This window comes from Blennius ocellaris, assembly GCF_963422515.1.
Source record: "Blennius ocellaris genome assembly, chromosome: 2".
NCBI lineage: Eukaryota > Metazoa > Chordata > Actinopteri > Blenniiformes > Blenniidae > Blennius > Blennius ocellaris.
In genome coordinates, this window is record NC_137651.1 from 27518465 (window position 1) to 27535983 (window position 17519).

The following is a 17519-nucleotide window of genomic DNA, read 5'->3' on the forward strand; positions in this document are numbered from 1 at the left end:
CGGTCACCTCCCGTCCACTCTGATGCCGCCCTGCTGGCTGCTTTCTGTGATTTGCACCGCGCACAAGTGACCCTCATCCCTTCTTCCCAATTTCCCCTCGAGCGTCATTAAAACTTAATTTGATCTTATCTGTAATAGCTTCATACAGTTCATTTAAATCCCGAATCTGTAAGTGCAGCGCGCAGTCGCCGCCTGCTAAAACACTGCCGCTGCAGCCCTTTATTCTGTGAAGTCATTGCACCAAGGACATCTTCTTACCCTCAAATTGATTGACTGAAGTGTTGACAAAGGCGAACAGGGTCATAAAGTTAACGCGGCTTTGTGAAGGTGTGCACGCCAAATGATTGGACGGTTTAGAGGCCGTCATTTGGTCTAATTCATTTAGAAGATAAAAAGAGCTGCAACGCGTAAATTGTAGCATTCAGATTTTAATAACGAGCCATGTTGCTTTTGCCTTTTTAAAGACCCTTTTGTGGTTGTGGCATCTTTTGACTCAAATTGATATTGTAGCTCTGATTATGCCCTTTTCCCAGCTTTAGCTTTGACACTGTCTTTTCAGCTGTAATTGCAGCTGTGAAGACACTGCAATGTATAATTATCCTGGCAAATGATCAGGAGTATGTAAACTATACACATTTTATAGCTGTAATTCTTGTGTTGGTTTTTATGGGCCAATCTGTACGGCCTCCCATTATTTAAGCATTGCACACACATTTTCACTAAATCCTCAGCGGAGTTACAACTTATTTAGAGAGTGATTTCACATTAATTACCCATTGAAACTGGAAAAATCAAATGCAAACAAAGAATCAAATTGATTAGACTAGAATGCCTTTTTCTCCTGGCAAACACTTGCAACTTCTTTAAAAACTATCTGGATATACAAAAATCTGACAAAAAATTGTTTTAAAGAACAGTTTTCTAGGGAAAAAAATCCTTTAGCTTCGCTGGAGAGAAATGTATCTGTGGAAGAACGAAAAAGAAGAACCTTGTGTCAATGCAACAATGAATGAAAGTGGAATGAACATGTTTAAGCCCAAATTGTGAGAAATGTCGTTGCATGTTGCTATGACCATCACAGCCTCCCTGCATGCTCATCTATACATTTATATTAGATGGAGGCAGTGAAGAGTGTAGTAAACGTTGCTGTGTTGACCCTAACACAACTTTATAAGAGGATCATTTTAGGTTCAACTTTAGTGATTCCTTTCCCTCAGCTTATGTAGAAATAGACAGAAATAACACTCGTCATTTACACCAAGTTAGAGGTCTCATATTATGCTAAATCCACTATCTAATGGTTTACGAACACAAGTGTGCTAAATAAACAAAGAAGAAAGTTAACACAGGCTCCCCACGAAACCCAGTTAGAGCGAAACCAGTCCAACACTGATCCACCCCGTGTGAATAGCCTGGGGTAGCACAGAAGCAGCCTGTTCTCAGCAGAGCACACCAGAGGGACTTTTAGACGTGGAGATTCAAGACAATGGCTGGATTTGGGGGAAAATACACTTTAAATAGGATGTCGTTTGACCTGTGACACCGACGTGAAATTACCACCCAAAAAAAAAAAAAACGGTCTAATATGTGACCTTCAAGATGTAAAAGAAGTCTTAAAAACGCACTTGCGGCTCATTTTGCTCTGAGCTTTAATCAAAGCAACGCCCCTCTAAAGTTGTGTTTCCAGCGGCCGCCTGTGAGATGTGAGCGGGTCGCCGCTCTGGTGTCGCACAGCCGGCAGCGCTCCGCCGGCCTCCGTCTGACCGCCAGCCCCTCCCTCCCCAACCGGCAGGTGTCACAGATATCTGTGCACCTCCGCCTCGTCACGTCAGCCACCGCCTGGAGACGAGGGCGGCTGCAACGCTCCAATCAAAATGTCTTTAATGTCACTGTCACAGCATTAAAGGTCCACTCATTCCTTAGGGGGAATAAAATTGAGATATATCACAATTTTAACGTGAATAATACCTTATGTACTCAAGACAGATTATTTTTATATTTACTGCGAGTGAACTGAGGCAATAGTCACACGCAGTTTGAGAAGTGAATGCTTTCCTGTGCATCAGAAACGTATTCCCACTCTGCCTGTGTGTCTCTGAACCACTCAGGCACCAGCCCACACGCTCCCGGCAATATCCACGTATTGCCCTCCACGACCTCCGCTAATGTGTCCTGGGAACCGGGTTATGACGGCGGCTTCGAGCAGACGTTCTCCGTGTGGTACGGTCCAGTGTGAGTGCCTCTCCACTTTGCTTCAAAATCAATGGCGGCAGGCTGCAGGATGTGGAAACACTCGCTGGAGGTTGTCAGTCCAGTTTGACGTGCAGCGGGAGCTGATGTGGATTAAATGAAAAAATAAATACATGAATAAATAAAATAGGAAAAGAAATTCAGTCAGAAGCTCGGAGCGGAAGTGTTTTGACAGCAGATTTCTCGGGGTATTTAGCAGAAGTGAGCGAGTGCATAATTCATGGTGTGCACTGGGAGTGTAAAGAGAGTGTCACTGCACCAGCATCAGACACGTCCACCAGTGGTCAGAACACAGATTATTAAGTTTCCAATGCATGTGAGGGAAATCAATGGATTGTCAAAATCAGGAGGGCAAGAATATTCAATCTGTATTGTCCAGACAAACATGTAATGGCTTATTGGAGTGGGAAATATTGGAAGCAAACACAAACAACTGAGAAAAAAAATGGACAAAATAAGTTTATAGTTATGAGACTGTGTTATTGTACATACAATTCTTTTATTACAATTCACACTCGAATATGTCTAGAGGTGAAGACATCTGAGAAGTACTGTGAATATTGTTGATAAAGTTCTGCCACTCAAACGCTCTTCTCTTAAAATCATGCTTGAGTATTTCAAGAGAACTAACTCTTAGAGCGAATAAATTATATTTGTCATTTTTTGGGTGCATTTTTCAAGTAATAGTTGATGACACTTATTTTCAACATTGTCTTTGTTATTTTTGTTTTTGCTATGTAAAGCGTCTTTGAGTGTTCAATAAGTTGGATTTTATTATTATTATTTTTATTATTATTATTAATTATAAATCATTATTCGCTATTTTGCACACAGTTTAATATGACTTCCCCATTTATTTGTATCCTGTATTGCGGTTTATGCTGTATAGGAATTTTCAAAATAACAATTTCTACATTTTTGTACAAAAAGCGTAGAAGACAAATATCCTGTTGATTTATTTGGACGGGACAGTGCACAAGGCTAATTTCCATCACTGCATGAGCACATAAGCCACAGGAGTAAATATCATCAGCATAAATGTTATTAATTCACCTTCAGTGCTGTGATGTGTCGCGAGGATGTTGTGGGTCTGGTGTTGGCAGATGTGCAACATTAATTTTTATGTTCAAGCAAACCACTTTTCTCAGAGTGTCCGGATTGAAATAATTCTATCGATTCAAACTGATGCGCTGATGGAGAAAACAAAACACAAGAGGAGAGAATACAGATATCAAGAAGAAAATATCCAAGCCAAGGGAATATGTAAGAATAGATTGTTCTAAATTAAATAGATGATGTGATGGAGTAAAGTCACTTGTTAAATAACATCAACAAACACTGAAGGTGTGAAACGTGATAACTCATGTTAGCACTTACAGATGTTGCTAATTTCCATTCGAAAAGCCGAAATCCTACACTTGTGCTTGATGAGTTCCATAAAGGAAGTTTTACATGTACTTCTTCAGATCTTTACCATTAAATGAGCTGCAGCCTGATGTTTCAGCGTCGACTTCGCTCTCACACTCTCATCCTCCCGTAAATAATTTGTCCCTCCTGCTTTCTGTCCGCAGGTCAAAGAGAATGGACTTCGGTCCTCACGACTGGCACTCCATGCCGGTTTCTGGTGCTCAGACGTGGTTGGTGGTGCCAGGCCTGGAGCCTGGGACGGAATATCAGTTCAGTGTGTTGGCACAGAACAAACTGGGCACGGGCCCATTCAGTGAAGTTGTGACAGTCAACACTGCAGGTGGGCACCGCTCTTCTTTCCGCTGCGTTCCGGCTTCGGGGTCGAGCCTTCCGAGCTGCACCGAGACACGTTTTTATTTTTAGAACGTCATGAAACACGCTGCCCTCTCGTGATGTTTAAATTAACGTATGTGGTGGGGTTTAACCCGTCGCTCTGGAGGATGGGAGGGGGAACAGAAATGCGCCAGGCTTCCTCTCTTACTTCTTCACTTCTGTGCTTTGTGGATGATCATTTAAGATTAAAATCAGGTACAAGGTTTCACGGGATTTTTCGTTCATTGGAGCTGCTCCTCAGGCCAGATGCACTCGCTGACACTTTGGAGCTGATGAATCCTGAACACTGGCAGACAGACATTCAGGGCTCAAAAACACATGAAATCAGCATTTAACATCTAAAAAAAAAAAAAGAATGCAATTTTCTGATATAATTAGATGATAAAGTTAATACTAACATCTTTCCTCAAGGGTTTTTCTGTAGAATGATCCTTAATGACTCGAATGTCAATATTTTATTAACCGTAAAACTACATAACATCTTTTTTTTTTCCCGTATTTCAAAACAGTATTATACATAGAGAGTTGCATTTTTCACAATACCAGCAAGGTGACACGAATGTCACAATTCATTTGATCTGAATGTGTACAATCAACATGTGCAATGTTTTTGTACCTCATCAACCATTTCTGTTCAAAAAGGGACCAGACTCACATGTGTAGGTGTCTTTGTTGCATTTAAAACAGACAGAATACGCGTGTGTCAATGAGGAGGAGGCAGAAAGGAAGAAAAAAAAAAAACCCGGAGGCAGAGATGGAGGTGCTTAGATTTTCATTTGAAATGAGCAGGACGCAGCGTAGGGACGTGGAGTGTTGAGATAATGTGGACGGACACTGAAGAGACACAGGGGGAACACTGTCGGAGGTGATCTGCAGGAGAAGAGGGAGACCTGGATGGTCGGTGAACTTTACTGTACTTCATTCAGTAAAAATGTGAATATTTGATTTACTCTATCATAGCAGTACTAAAGTGAAATAGCTTCTAACACCAACTCATAGCGATTCGGTATGCGAGTAGCCTGTTTTAAATACGCAGAAACTCCATATGCACATTTCTGATTCACTTTCGAAGAGTCACTCCTCTAAATATTTTACTGCTTTGGAGATTTTTTTTTTTTTTTTCATTAAACGAGCAAATAACTATGCAAGGTCACTTCTGCAATTGTTCTTAGTTAATAGCCACAAAAGCTGCAGCTTTGAAGAAAATATCATAGTTTCTGCAGGGTATTGGTGCCTGGTAGTACAGCGACACACAACACAATAAGTATAACAACTTTTACAAAAAAAAAAACTAAAAATCAAGTGAGAATTTTACCTTGTTTTGAGATAAGATTTAATCACACATTGTGAATTACCTTTAACATTTAGTTCTATTTTAGGATGACTTGATTGGAGGAAATTCTTTAAATATCTATTTGTCTCTATCGCCTCTTGACACATTCACCCGAGTGTTGAAATTCTCCATGTGTTTCAACGCATGGCTCGTCTTTCACGCTCCAAAAAATACCAACAACATGAAGGAAGTTTGATGATTGGACTGAGCCTCCAGGCCGTGGTCAGTCAGAGGGTTTCCTCTTCTGGAGGAATAAATCCTGGTGCACTGGTGTTTGAATACAGACTACTTCAGGCCCTCGGGGATGTTTGTGGACAGTTTTCATGCCAGTCTGATGGAAGACACGGGTGTAACTGATGACCTAAAGTTGGCGCCGTTCCTTTTAGGCGTGCCAATAAAATACCAGCGGCATCATTAAGGCTCTTAGTTTGGTCTGGTTCGAGTCAAACACGCTTGCCAAGAATAAAACACGCGTGTGAAACCACGACGTAGCGTCCGGTGCTTCCAGACGAGTCTTCCTCCTTTTCTCTGAGAAGAAAATGACATCAAGGTGTGTCCTATTTAAAACCCATGACTCAGCCAGAAACACAAAGTGTGCAAGAGGAAAGCTTTAACAACGGAAGAGACAAAAGAAGGGAAGGTTTTGAGCAAAGCTGTGCGCTCATCAGCGAAGGGGAGAAGCTGTTTCACTTTTACTTCAGAGCAAACGGAGGGTTTATTATAAAAACATAGCGGGGTGGAGGATTTCATGAGAACAACGTCGCTGTGTTTTCAGTCCACAGCAGGACGCCAACAGCCAAAGTTTCCCTTCATTCAAATGAGGTTAAATGAGGCTTGCAAAGTTTTGACCTGATTCACACGCTGGGACGGCAGCCAATAGACAAGCAGCGCCGAGTGACTACATTTTAAATCACTGGCCTCAAGCTATGGCTTCTATTCAATATAAGGTTTTCCTCTTCTTTTTTTAAAATAATATCTACAATAGATGTAATCGATGTAATAGAAGAAGGATTTGGTCAAACTTTAAGGTGTGTACAGTTGTGTGAACATGATTCTGGTTGATTGTTGGATTTTCTTGTGTTTTTTTCTCCCATTATCTGATTATTATTCTTACCTGCTGTTGGGATCTATGCGCAGTCAAAACCGTAGCGCATGTCGCTTTTCATTTAGCTCCACTTAATGCTACAATTACTCCTTCAATTAGAATTTTTCTCCGTCACATATTCATACAAAAACAGCTAATTGTTATTGTAATTTGCTCTCTAATATTCAATAAAAAAGTGACGTGTGTAAAAGGAATCCCCCTGCCACTGACCTCTCTCCGGTGCGACTCCTCAGGCTCTCCTCTGGGTACCCCAGAACCACTGGTGCTTCTTACTCCACCACGGTGCCTCACAGCCAACCGCACGCAGCACGGTGTCCTCCTCACCTGGCTCCCACCGGCCAACCACTCCTCACCCATCGACCGATATATCATGGAGTTTCGCCTCGGCGAGAGGTGGGAGGTCCTGGATGACTTGATCCCGTCCACTGAGACAGAACTCATCGCCCGAGACCTCGTTCAGGTCAGTCACACACAGCTCGTGAAAGCTCAGTGGGCCACAGTCAATCACGTGTCGGTAGCTGTGTTATATTATATTTTACCATATCGCATGGAATCGAGTCGTATTGTATCGTATCTATTTCTAATCCTATCACACAAAAACAGATGAAAAAGATTGCCCTACTGCGTTTTATTGAGTTTTTGTATTTAAATTTTTCATATATATATATACTCTTTTAATTTTATGGCTAATTTAATTCAGTTATTGTTTATTTCTAACTTAGTGGTTGAGAGCTTATTTTATTTTATTTTATTTTATTTTATTTTATTTTATTTTATTTTATTTTATTTATAATTTCGTCTTGTTTAAAAATACCTAAAATAACATTTACAGTATTTTTTTTTCTTTCTCCCACTTTTTTCCGATGACTTTCCATCAATAAGAATAGAATACAAAATAATTTGTTTATTTTTGAATTCATCCCAGAAGGAAATTATTTAAACAAATAACAAATGAATTAATTGATTAATAATAATAATAATAATTAATTTTATGTATACAATATAAAAACAATAAACATAATAATAATAATAATAATTTTCCTTAAAGTAGTTTAAAGGCATAATGGATTCATCATATGGGAGCATCATAATGAGCACGTTTGTCTGTGTCTGTCTCTCAGGAGTCCTGGTACGAGTTTCGAGTGATGGCGGTCATGGACGACCTGATCAGTGAGAGCAGCAATGTAGTGGGAGTGTCCAGCACAGGTAAGTATTTTCACAGAGAAGCCTTATTCGCTGTGCTCCAGTGCGGTGGCGTCACTTCAGCTGTTTGACCGCCCCAGCAGATCCCTTCCCCCCTGCAGAGTTGCCCGACGAGGGGCTGGCGCGGCCCGTGGTGGCGGGCGTCGTGGCAACCATCTGTTTCCTGGCGGCGGCCGTCCTGTTCAGCACTCTCGCAGCTTGTTTTGTCAATAAGCAGCATCGTCGCAAACTCAAACGTAAACCAGGTTGGTCTCTTTTCTGCCTGAGAGCTTTGTTTTTAATCGACAAGTGTTTTGATAGTATGAAGACAAGTCATGTTTGATGGAGCCCGGGCCTCAGATTCACCCTCTGGTTCACCGCCCACAGCCTCTGATACGAGTCGACATCATCTACGTGCGGCCAATTTCTAAACTTGGATGAATTATAGGTTTCACGGGATGTGAGGAGAGGAAGGTCATTATAACTCTCAGATGTCAGACATCCATTAAATGCCCCAGAAACCTCCTCTTACAGTGTTCACTTCGACTTTACCTCACAGAGTGATGTAACTTGTCAAAACTTTTCTCAAGATAAGACCAAAAATAACGCCATACGTGGACACACCAGTTTCCTGTATGTTTTATCGCCCTTGTATGATAAATGATTATCATTCCTGTGGGTTAACACATTTTTACAAAGATATTAAATACAATTTATCTATAAATACTGTCAAATGAATGCAATTGAGGGTGGAAGTCTTCAAATGCATGCATAAGTTAGTGAGTAAAACGCTCCAATACCCTGGCATAAGCATCAGCATCCGTCATTGTACCCACTCGGGCGCCACTTGTTCTCTGTGGGCTTCAGGAAAGGAAATGCTAAATTTAAATGTTGTTTGTCCTCTCAGATCCTCCCTTGTCGGTGACACACTTCAGGAAAAGCATTGAGTCGCCGTAAGTAACGCCACACCAGAGCCCCTGCAGGCTGCCAGAGGTGGCTGCTACTGTTCATCTTCTCCTACACCTTTTCCAAAAAGTCTGCCTAACGTGCATGGTGTGACAAAAAGGCATGCATTATTTAAAATGATAAATCAACGCCGACGGCTCCCAAGAAGACGATTTGAAGTGGCACCAGAAGCCTTGTCTGTGTGGCCGATGATTACGAACGGCGTGCGTTCTCTGGTGCTTCGGGAGAAGAGGGAAACTGGCAGCACGCGGTTTGTATCAGAGACGGAGGCCAGGTGAATGATAATTACACGCCGGGGCTACTTGGAGGGTGGAAGAACGTGTGCAGTAGCAACCTCTAGCGGATCACGGGCAAATTAAGAGGAGCTGAAAAGCAGCAAAGTCAGCATTTTTAAGCACATTGCCCAGAGTGCCCGAGCCGCAGTATGTGTATTGATTTTTGATCCATCTGTATTCTTTAACCTCAAACGCTGTCTGCTTTCTGCATGATCCTCAGTGTTCAGAGATGCTGTTTTCCTGTTCAGTATCAGTCAGCTACATGTGTGTCTGTCTGTAAATCCTGTGTACATCGATGACTGCATTTCAATCCCAGACTGTAATCTGTGTGAACCCCATTCCCGTGTAAATGTTTGTGCGCTTGAGGGTTTTAGGTTTTAGGTTTCAGATTTTCTTTTTTTTTTTTTTTTTCCTTTTCTTTTTTTAATGACATGGTCCAGGCAGGGCAGGGAGTTCACACTTAGTCCTCTATGAACGTAGCGTAGTTGGAGATGAACCAGGCCCGTGTCGTTTGTCTCCCACCGCAGGCCTCCTCTCACCCCCTTGCCAGGGGTAGAGCCCTGCTGGGACGAGCCTGCCAGGAGCAGTTTCTTGCCCCCGCCGGCCAGCCCCCTGTGAGTGCCTGCCTGCACCAAAATACAGAGTGCGCTGCACTGCACTGGCTTGGCTGCATGGTTAATGCATTGCATAGAAATGATCAGCCGATGATTCTTTTTTTACTTTTATTTCTTTCTTTATTTTTTCATAGCCGTAGAGGAGCCTCCTCCTGACTAGCTTGCATGCACAGACATCCATGCACCATAACGGGGGTTAAATTGCATTAGCTCAAGCTGCATGTACAGTACCAGACGGCGTATATGCACTCATTATGTACGATGTCTATCCGATGCATTGAGTGACCCAGTACCGTAAGTGTCGAGTCTGCTGCTCCTGGTTGTGGGCAAATGAGGCCTGGTTAGAAGTCATCGGCTTCCCTCACATCACCATTTTGGTGCAGCGTATGGAAAAATTGGCCTCACGTCTGCTCGAGGAGATGAAGTTTCAGTAGATCTGTGACACGATTGTCACGGTTGCGTCTCTGGTTCTCCTCATCTCGTCACTGTGGTTCGGTTCATTAGCCGCTGCCCTATTGGGATGCTGCTGCTGCCATAAGCTGGTCATTATCATAATGTAGTTCATCACGGCTGCCCGATCGAGTGCTTCAGCTTTGTATTGTTTCATCTGTTTGGAAAGTGCAATCATGCTTTTTGTTTTTTGATTTTCAAAGCTTCCCATTGTGTCGTTGAGTTTCATCTGGTATGTGTCAGATTAAGTTTTTTGTTTCTGCATTTTTTTTTTTTCTTTCTTCTTTTTATAAATCAGGTTGTCGTCGGGGAAGATAAGTCCAGAGAGCTCCCCTCCATCTCGGCCCCGCTCTCTTTCGTCGGAGGGCTCCCACGGACCGGGCCTGTATGTCAGGAAGCTGCCCAGCCCTCTGAGAGAAAAAGACAAAGAGCTCTCCTTCTACAAGAAAACCAAGCGTGCCATAGCCAGCAAGAAATACAGCGTGTCCAAGCACGAGGCGGAGGTCACCACGCCCATCGAGCTGATAAGCCGAGGCCCCGACGGCCGCTTCGTCATGGAGACCAGCCCGCCTCCCCGCCGCATCCAGGGCTTTCCCTTCGCCGAGGAGTCCGACATGTACCCCGAGTTCCGCCAGTCTGACGAGGAGAATGATTTTGACCCCGGGCCTCTGCCGCCCATCATGCCCACGCTGCGGCCCCAGCTCTCCCCAACGTCCTCCAGCCTGGAGTCTACGCAGCCCCCCACCTACAGCCCCCGCCTACACAGGCCCATGGAAGGTATGAGCTTTGCAGAGGGCAGTGCACTTCACGCCTCAGGGCAGGCCCCGTCCTCCCGCTACAGGGGCTTTCCCCAGGGCCCGTTCTATGGGTATCTAGGCAGCCGCGCTGAATCAGGGATTCCACCGCCATTCTACATGCCTGACATCAGCCCGCGTAGCTCTGCTCTATCGTCACCCCCAGGCACGGCGGAGGGGCCCTTCGGCTACCCCTCCATCCCCGAGGAGAGTGGAGAGATGGAGCACCATCAGTACACTGCCTCTGGCCATTCTCTGTGTGCACACAGCCCCCCTCGCTCGCCCGAAAGCTGGCAGCCCCACGAGTTGCCCTTCCTGGGCCTCGAGGGCCCACGCTTTATTTACCCACCTCACCATCCCTTACATCACCCCCAGGACCTCCCCGACCCGCCCCCCTACCCCCCCCACTCTCTGCCCCCCAGCCGCCTGCATCTCCCCTCCCTGAAGGATCCGACAAGCCCTGGACTCCTGCAGCTGGAGGTCCCTGTGGCTCCCCCAGGCAGGGACAGGCCCCCGGGGCCTCCGGTTAGGCGCTTAGCTATGCAACAGGCCCAGAGTCTCGGCCAGCTCAGACACACGTCCCACGGTGTGGGTGTACCAGTGTTGCCTTACCCTGACCCGGCAGCCCGTGCAGGGAGCCCAAGCACAGCCCCCAGTAGTAGCCCTCAGTCCTGGCTCAGCCCGAGGGCGGGGCGCCGGGCGGACCCCAGCCTTCCCCCGCTGGTCCTCCAGCCCTCCCGTCTCTCTCCGCTCTCCCAAAGCCCCCTTAGCACCCAGCCGGGCTCCCCAGACATCCTGGTGCGGCCCCCGCCGCGCCCCAGCATCCTCCGCACCTCTCGGTCTCTGGAGATGCCGGAGCTCACCCTGCAGCCCTCGGCCACTGTCAGCTTCTCCCGGAGGTCGTCCCTGTCCGCCTCCCCAACTCAGAGCCAGGGCGCCAAGCAACCCAGCCCCAGTTACCACGCCCACATGTCCTATGCCTCCACTGCAGCCAGTTACCCCTCCCAGTCCCCCTCCCCCCCTCCAGAAGGCAGGGATGTTTTCGGGCAGAGGCCGTCCCAGAGAAGGACAGAGGAGGAGATGCTGCCCTCAGAGCCCTCCCAGCTCCAGATATCAGCCTCAGGGTAGGTGATCCACTCCAGTAGAGAATAGTCACACATTTACTTAATGAGGAGACTCGTCTCCTCAGCTGCTCACTATTCCAAATTTATCCACACTTTGATGTTTCCATTTAGGAATAATTAACATGCATATTGTACTTTAATATGCAGAAGGCATGTAATTGCATTTAGCACATACTGACAGCTCTCTAAAGTTTGACAGTTTAATAGCATGTGAGAGCTCAGTTTGAATGGTCGCTCATGTATTTTTGTCTTTATTTCCTTTTTTTTAGGAGGCATATTTAATCTGATCAAATATTGATGACAATTAAAATTTAAACCAAGTTAAAAGGGAACATTTTCATGAAGCAGTGCGCTACTAATGATGAAAACAATCTAATCTAGGATGTTTAAAACTGTTTTCCCCCCCTGTACCCCCTCATTACAGAAACCCAGTAGAGTTAAGTTGACATTTCCCACAGCTGAATATAAACTTCAATTTAATCAGATCAATGACATTTAAAAAAATCAGGGTTGAACCTTCACATTGAAGAGACATGTTCCAGCTGGTTCTAATAACAGTTAATAAGCTGTTTACTAATGCTTTATAATGGTGTAATTACAGGATAGTTTGACATTTCTCTTGTCACAGTTATTAAATTTGACAGATAGGATTAAAAAATCTTTTAATGATGCCTGAATTCTCAAAAATGTAATTACTGGGCATAATTTATTAATGAACTGATATTTGTTTAAAAAAAAAAAACGTCATGTGTGTCTTCTAAGCTTTTTGCTCATTAGCAATTCAGACTGAAGTGTTAAGATGTGAAACTCCAGATCTGGTGTTTTGTTAATCTTAATGGCTGTTAAAAAAAAGATCACAAAACTAATGGTTAGAATATTAGCAACATTTAGAGACACAGATTAACCACATATCAAACGTTTTCACTCTTGAATCTCTTTTAAATTGTTCATTTCCATTTTTCTTTTTATCAGTCCTTATAGATTCTCACACAGCCGCTTTATCAAGAACCTTTCTCGCTAATAATGTCGCAGGAAAGCAAAAGCTGTCCCTCTCTTGCGAGAGCAAACGGCCGCGTCAATACATCACCACATATTACTTATTTGAGGAAATGAGGCCGTTTGAGAAGACGTCCACTTGTTTTATACCACAATGCCCAACTCAAGTTATTCTGACTTTCTTCCAAAACAATTGGAACTCTATGGATGAGAGCAGTTGTTTTTTTTTTAATTTAGTGTGATGCCATCTGGTGCAAAGTGATCACAGGTCAGTTATTTAAAATCTTTAGCATCATCTCAAGGAAATTGAAAAATGCATTGTAAACACATTTAAAGAGACACTCAATCTATGATGTGGACTTAAATAACTCCAACATTTTGAATTACTCTTTCACAGAACTGGGACACTGACACTGGGATTGTTTTCTCACCAAATCAAGAAAAACATTACATGCTTCAAATTAATTTAATTCAAATTTGGTTCAGCTTGAACCTGAAACAGTCAAGTAGAATTTTACAGTAACTTTAATGAGAAAAGCTAAAATGATCTGAAAACTGTAGTGAGGGAAATATTCCTTTTAATTAAAACCGAAACTCTTCGCTTCAGTAAATTCGATCTTTTTTCCTAAATAATCTGAGATTTAATGCACAAATCTGACATGTTGAACCAAATGCAGCTGCAGTTTGAACAGCTTCGACCACTCAATATAATAACATCTATATCTGGTATGGTGTGTCACACCTGTGGTAGGCTGTGCTCAACTATTAGATGAAAACAAACTCACTTTCTAAATATAATATCTGTTAAGCAGTGTGGATAGACGATCCATCTTTAAACTTTAATAAACTTGAATCTGCACCAGACTTGTCGGATCCAGGCCCTAAAACACAAGCACATATTTATAATGGTATTCATGCAAACTGCTCAGATCAAATGTTCAAACGACATGTTAAAGGCTTCAAGCAACAATCTTCAGAAAATTACCCTGCAGATGTTTTATTAAAATTGCTTAAATAACTTTCAACTTTAACGTTCAACTTTCACATGTACAAGAGGTTTTTCTCCTAAAACCCCCCCCACAAAGTTATTGTCATGACTAATCTATGAAGCATTGGTAAGCAGTTGATTAACTTTTAATACATTCATTAGATACTCTCATAAATGTATTATTTAATGGTTGAATCCCAAACCATCATGCATGCTAAATTTTATTTTTATGATGTTGAGACATAAATAGGAAGTTCTTTAGAGTTCTTTGATTAATTATTCAATTTACAAAAAAAAAAACCTGTTGAAAATCATCCGGGCGCTCGGTAATCATCAATTCAAATCAAACTTTATCAACCGTAAATAGCACTCTTTGAACAATAACTTTATTGTTGTTTATATTAATTTCCCAGCAGGCCAGTGGCCGTCAGACGGGGTCTTCCACAGAGCTAAAAAGACAAATTCAAAGTTTTATCAACCTCTAATTAAAGATTTTGAACTGATTATTCACAAAAGGATCACCTTTAAAATAAGTTGTGCCCAGACAGACAGCGGCGTTTCCCACCACAACGTGAAACATTTAAATCCGTGACTATGAGACGTAAACGGAGGAGGATTTGCGGGTATAGAAAAAAACACAGGAGAGACTCATCCACGCCCCCCGAGACTTTTCACAACACACCCTTCCTGCGCCCCCTCATACCCACCACACAACCCGAGAGGCGTCACTCTAATGGTGTAGAGCCAGGAGCAGAGGCCTGTTCCTGCACTTTCACTGGCCTTTAAAGGGAAAGTAGCTTGTAGGGCTGCTGCTGCTGCTGCTGCTGCTGCTGCTGCTGCTTTTATAGAGGGTAAGGGTCTTACCTCATTTGTTTTTGATTGATCTCAGCTATCTGGGCAGCGTTGTTGTGACCCGGTCCCCTACGCCGCAATAGGTAAGGGTCGGACCCATGTCTGAGAGGGGAGGGGTCAGCAGGGGGAGGGCTCTAATCACTCTCTCCTTTAAAGGGGAATCGCTTTGGGTTGTGCCTCTGTGCTGGATTCAAGTGAAGTACAACTAATGGTAATAACGACTGCAGGACACATTATCTGCACAGTCCCGTTGGCACAGTAAGCCTGCCGAGGCGCAGGCTGCCGCCATTATTCTCCGTGAGCAAGCACGAGGAGTGGTTTTGGACTGCGGAGAAGCATTTTGTCTTTTTCATTGTTTGAATACAGACATGATTCCCTGCTTCAAAATGAGAAAAAAAAGAAAAGAAAAGAAAAGAAAAGCCTTGAATCAATAGAGGGCGCACATGAATGATAGACTGGAGTATTCCCCTTTAAAGTTTTGTTCCATGTGCAAAATGCCATGCATGCATTCTCTAAACTTCTCTCTACGACCAAACAAATAACAACAATTCTCAAACTAAATTCTTTGTCACATTTGTCGTCCTAAGTGCTTTCGTTTTTTCTGTCATGTGACTGTTTTTTAATGGCCATTTCCTCCTCCTGTCATGTGACTTGTTCTTTAACGGCCATTTCCTCTTCCTGCCATCTCCTCCCGTCAGCATGGTGAAGCCTCTGTACGCAGTGTTCATGTTTCTTATCAGAGTGTGCTGTATAGTGTTTATGTCTATGGAAATGTACTATATTTTAACACGCTGTGGCCTCTGATGATGGAAATGTTCTCTATCTGTCCAGGACTTTTTGCACATTCTCCGACTTGTCCCCCCCCCCCCCCCCCTTCCCTGCTAACGGTTCTCAATCTCTCTCTCCACAGTGACAAATGATGGACAGCATCTCTAAAGCTTTGTGTTCCGATGCCTTTTGAAACAATACATGTTTGGCACAACAACCTGACTTAATGAAAGCATTAAGTCAGGTTTTGAGGCTGTTTGTATTCAGTTCTTTGAAAGGCAAAGTGAGCCGCCACTGGGCCTCATGAACGTGAAACTTAAGTGTTTGTGAGGTTCTTTAACGTTTAATGCATCTTTCTATGAGAGATGGACAGCAAAAACCAGAGTATTCGGTACGAGGTAAAACTGCTTCCAAAACAGACTCTGAACCAAAAAGACAGTTTGACTTGATGTGGTTATTTTATTTATTTATTTTTTTTTGTGCCGATTAAACATTGATTATTTCCATTCAACTTAGCATGTATCACTCATAAAATGAAAATAGTTCTTCAGTTTTTGCTCTCGATTCTTGTTCGGCTTCACGTGAGGAATGCAGTCGGAGTAACGATGACTGAACGCACCTCACTGCGAGGGTCTGCAGCCTTTTTCTGTAACAACACTCACACAGTGGCGAAAGCTCGTTTACACACGTTTTGTGCTGAACCAGCAGGGCTGCAGGTGAGTTGTTTGCGCGGGGTCCAGTGCCGTCTGTCGATAAGTAAAACATGTAAAGTGCCTCCATCTTTAATGTGGCCGGAGTGCATCTCTCGGCTGGGATTCTTTATTCACCAAACCAAACCACTGATGAAGAAAGCCTCCTTTAACTTTTATATTCATGTGTCACCAATGATCCACAACCACTAGATCACCTATGAGAGCTAACATTTTCAATGACAACCAGAAAGCAGTGGAATGGACAACATGTCTGAAGAGGGTTAAAAGCCTCTTATAAGGATGTGTCATGTGTTTAGAGAAAGAAACTTCAAAGTAAAGTGGGTATGATCCAAACCTGAGTGACTCCAGCTGATTTTCTCCGGCTGCACTCCTATTGGTGTTGATGAAACGCCTGTCAAGCTGTAAGCGTTTCTATTGGATGCATATTTTTGAGCTCAAGATAAGATGAGACATCTGACACCATTTAGCAGGAAGTACAAGCAGAAAAATGTATGTAAATACACGAGCAAAACTGGGTAATGCATTTTTTTTCATTATATATTGTATTCATTTATTCTGTCTGTAGCGGTCATAGCTGTGGTGTGGTGCTTTAGGTATGGAGAAACTAGTTCTGATATCAACTTCTTAATTGACTTTATCAAGCTTTTTTTGTGCTTGTTATTTCATACATAGTGTTTTTCCTGCTAAATGCACATCATTGTTTCACCCTTTCCTCCAAAATACATTTAAAAGTGGACGTTTCTCTTTTGCCACCACATCATTATCAAGATGTGTGCTGGGCGTCACTGTGGATTTCACTCAACCATCATTTTTCATAGTAGTTTGAGCTGTTCATCAGGAAACACTAGCAGGTTGGATTTTTTATCACTTAAGAATATTTGAGTTGTTGTAAAAGGTAGTTTGGTTTTTTTGTTTTTTGCACACAATCATATTTGATAAAAGCTGTAATTTTAATGTTTCGACCAAAATGTAAATAAATTGTGCTGTATGTGGCCCTTAAATGTAACAGAGTTTTACACTCCTGGGCTAAATTGATTGCATATTGTACATATTTAATACGGTAAGTTCAACAGAACTTGCCTCCCGCTCACTGCTGACAGCAAAGTACCAGTTAAATTATTTTCACCCAAATCCCATCCACTTTGAACAGTTTGCCGAATTGTGAACAAAGTCATTGCACACTTTTCCCAAATTCTCAGCACGTTTGCATGACCTTTTCGGCGTATGTGCTGCCAAAACCTCCGCTGAGGATCATAATCTTTGCACCTTGGAGAAGCACACACACAGAATTAAAAGAAAGTTAAAAAGA

General features: G+C 43.1%; 1 protein-coding gene across 1 annotated transcript in view; it reads left to right on the forward strand.

The window, feature by feature from the left end:
- Window positions 1-17519, forward strand: part of igsf9ba (immunoglobulin superfamily, member 9Ba) — a gene marked incomplete at its 3' end in the record, with an annotated part of 74427 nt that overhangs the window by 54400 nt on the left and 2508 nt on the right. The window contains exons 12-19 of the mRNA XM_080506903.1: window positions 2109-2232; window positions 3822-3997; window positions 6722-6948; window positions 7610-7694; window positions 7775-7936; window positions 8578-8623; window positions 9439-9525; window positions 10274-11893. Coding sequence (XP_080363029.1) covers window positions 2109-2232; window positions 3822-3997; window positions 6722-6948; window positions 7610-7694; window positions 7775-7936; window positions 8578-8623; window positions 9439-9525; window positions 10274-11893 — 2527 coding nt within the window. The remainder of the gene's footprint in view (window positions 1-2108; window positions 2233-3821; window positions 3998-6721; window positions 6949-7609; window positions 7695-7774; window positions 7937-8577; window positions 8624-9438; window positions 9526-10273; window positions 11894-17519) is intronic.